General features: G+C 48.3%; 1 protein-coding gene across 1 annotated transcript; it reads left to right on the forward strand.

Moving 5' to 3' along the window:
• Positions 1–1,364: 1,364 nt before the first annotated feature.
• On the forward strand, positions 1,365–3,035 carry LOC119369017. Its single transcript, XM_037634093.1, has 4 exons — positions 1,365–1,679; positions 1,921–2,107; positions 2,268–2,468; positions 2,773–3,035. The coding sequence occupies exons 1-4, from the start codon at positions 1,399–1,401 to the stop codon at positions 3,010–3,012; spliced, it is 909 nt and encodes a 302-aa protein (XP_037489990.1). The 5' UTR covers positions 1,365–1,398; the 3' UTR covers positions 3,013–3,035.
• Positions 3,036–3,259: the final 224 nt, after the last annotated feature.

Raw genomic sequence — 3,259 nt, forward strand, 5'->3', positions numbered from 1 at the left:
CTCCCTACCGATCCCGGCGCCGCCCACCACCCACCACCGCTAGATAGGCCATTCCCCGCCGGAAAAGAGAAGGGGTTTCGCCGCGGCAGCCTCTCCACCACCGCCCGGACGATTTTTATAGCGTTCCGGCAGCGCAGGGGCAGTGCACCGGCGGGTGTGCGCCCACCACGCCCGCAATGTGTTCGATGATTTGTCTGCCCAGCCCGGCGATGGACTCGGACGACGAGGAGGCGCTCGCGGCGTTGCTGGAGGAGGAAGCCGAAGCCGATGTCCAGGAGCAGGAGCATCTCATGGTGCTCGCCGCCCTCGCCGGCCTGCTCACGAACAATGAAAAGCCACGGCGAGGTGGATCGGTGTCGGGGCGGGTGAAAGCAAAGAACCGGCATCGTCTGGAAGGCTACTGCATGCTCTACTCCGTCTACTTCGTCGATGCTCCATTGCACGGCGAGAAAACATTTCGGCGCCGTTATCGGATGAGCCGAAAGCTTTTTCTCAAGATTGTGAATTCCATCCGGGAGTTCGACAGCTACTTCAAGTGCAAGAAGGATTGCACCGGCACACTTGGATTCACCTCAGTTCAGAAGTGCACGGCAGCTATGAGGATGTTTGCATGCGGAACTATATAATTTGTATTGAACTATTTGATTTCTATTGATTTTCTGTGATGAACTATGTGATAAAAAAATTATTTATGTGGAGAATTCACGCCGAATATGGGCCAATTCGCGCCGATATCGGCCATTTTTCGCCGAAAGTGGGCCGAAAGATGGGCCGACATCGGCACCTGGGGGCGACGACTGGATGCCGCCCCCAGAGCCGATTATACCGCCGGTTTGCCCCCAGTCGGCGATTTTTATGCCTCCTGAGGGTGCCAACGGCTGGAGATGCTCTTAGGGGCACGTCCACAAAGACTTCCCAGATATCATCAGCAGGTTAGACCAGCTCTTGTATGGGAGATGTGTCAGCGACTCGTTCTAGCAGCATCAATGGTCATTCAATGGCTAGGGACCTCAATGTAAGTTTTTGTTATGTTTTGGATGTTTTATACTTTTGATCAACCTTTGAGAATCATGTCATATATAAGAATATTTGTACATTGCTGATCGCGCCTGCCGCTGGATACTTTTGATCAACCTTTAGTGCTGAGTCATTTTCGAAGAATAGAAACTTGGGAAGGTGACAAGCAACGAAGGGAGACATGAGGCAAGATAAGGGTGAGGTGACCCCACAGCTAGCCTTTCTCTTCTCTCCACAACTAGGTTAGCACGTGAACCAAAGAGGTAGAGATCTTTCTATAAATATATACCCCTACATCGTCCAGCCACAACGGACACAAACTAAGACAAGGTTGGTGCCTTCGTCTAGCTAGCCATCCTAGTGCTCTCCACCCCCCTCCCCATGGCCAGTTTCCAGATTGCACCGTTCGCTGGACTGTTGGAGAACACCGAGTTTAACTTCCGTAGCTTGTACTTGCACAACGCTTCTTCTGGACCAAACCCAACCAGAGGAGCCATAATAAACCACAATGCTACCGCTAGGTGGGGCCATACATTCATAGTTGACTGGACAATATATGATGGCACTGGCCCAGGCGCGAAGCTTGTCGGTCGTGCCCAAGGCCAGCAAACCTATGCTAGTAAATGGAGTCATTCCGTCACCCTTGAGTTCACGAATGGAAGGTAAGGATGTGTACATGTTATTTTTAGTTTTCATGTGTATTTAGGCTTTCGATTGTAGGTACTCTTGCCCCCTTTTTTGCATTGTAATCCTAAGCAACCGACGCTAGCTCTCGTTTTTCAGAAAGAAAAAAAATAGCTTATATAAGATTTTGTTGGTCACCAGCAACATCTCTGTGCATTCAGGCATAGGAGGACTAAGCAATAGCTTCTCGTTAGGATACTTAAAAGTCCAATTACACAGGTTTAAGGGTTCCACGCTCCAGTTAATGGGACTCTCAGCGACCTTTGAGCAACCAAGTGAGTGGTCTATTACTGGCGGGACAGGTGATCTTGCGATGGCACGTGGTGTAGTCAAGGTGAAATTCCATGAGGTGGTAAAGGATGGAGACACATGGGAGCTTAGCTTCCATGGATTTTGCAGCATGCAGGTGAGAAGAGTGTTTATTTATTAGTTGAAGCTATTTTTGGTGATTTAATTATGTGCAAGTTCATCGACGAATTTAATTTTAGGTACGGATCCTTGTTGCCGAGCCGTTAGGAATATAGCGAGCTAGCTGATGGAGATCATATTGCTTGTATATGATACAGAGCTTGCCCGCTCTCACAAAGGCTGGCTCATGGGGTGGACATGGTGGTTCAGGTACGGACTCAAAACAGCCATGGCGCATAGAAAGTATGACGATCGTCCATGAGGGGACAATTGCAATGTTTTCATGCAATTACGTTGACCTGTCCGGCAAGAGGCGCACCACAGGTTCTTGGGGCGGTGGTAATGGTATCCCCACAAAGGTTTGTCATGCATATTTTGGTTCTGGGATTGCTAATTTTTCATTACTTCGATGGAATGAGAATAGAGGGGAGATTCCCCCGGTTTTATTCTTATAGGAGATGAGAAGACTCGAACCCAGGCCGGCGACAGCTGCCTTTATGTTGTCTACCACTCCACCCAGAAGAGCTTCTCATTACTTTGATGGATAGAATTCATATAATCAATGTAGTTAGCTAGCTGGGTTTGGCCGGTGTTGTTTGTAGAGTTGCCAAAATTGCAAGGTCAGTTGTTGACCAATGATTTCCTTTTGTTGATATTTTACAGGTCCAGCTAGGGCCTCGGGAGATTTTGAAAGCAGTATCCGGAACACATATCAGCCTTAACAGTGGGCAGACTGTCATTGAGTCACTGAAGTTTGTCACAAACGAAGGAACGTATGGACCATTTGGACGTACAACCGGTACTCCTTTCAATGCTGATGTGCCGGAAGACCAAAGCATCGATGGCTTCTTTGGCCGTGCCGACGATACGCAACTCATCGCGTTTGGTATTTACACGGTTTGAATTATGTTAGTGCATGCCCATTGTAACGCGCCAGTTTCAGTTTTAGTTCAAACAAGCGTGTTTTTCTTTGTTTAACTCGATATGATCGATGGAGTGTCCATCGGGACCTCCATTTTTAACTTGCCCCCGGTGTCTCGGTGCGTGCTTTGTCGTCACTTATTATGTTGAGTAAATCTATTATGTTTGATGATGAGAAATAAAATTCCCCCGTCCAGTGACGTGCAGTCCTCGTCGATGTTTCACTGAA

This window comes from Triticum dicoccoides, chromosome 2B (assembly GCF_002162155.2).
Source record: "Triticum dicoccoides isolate Atlit2015 ecotype Zavitan chromosome 2B, WEW_v2.0, whole genome shotgun sequence".
Classification (NCBI taxonomy): domain Eukaryota; kingdom Viridiplantae; phylum Streptophyta; class Magnoliopsida; order Poales; family Poaceae; genus Triticum; species Triticum dicoccoides.

Bases quoted from the DNA above. Each gene is read 5' to 3' on its own strand.
- LOC119369017 (XM_037634093.1), top strand. From the start codon at position 1,399: ATGGCCAGTTTCCAGATTGCACCGTTCGCTGGACTGTTGGAGAACACC. The intron at 1,680-1,920 runs GTAAGGATGTGT...CCAATTACACAG, and splicing joins CTTGAGTTCACGAATGGAAG to GTTTAAGGGTTCCACGCTCC. The intron at 2,108-2,267 runs GTGAGAAGAGTG...TATATGATACAG, and splicing joins ATGGATTTTGCAGCATGCAG to AGCTTGCCCGCTCTCACAAA.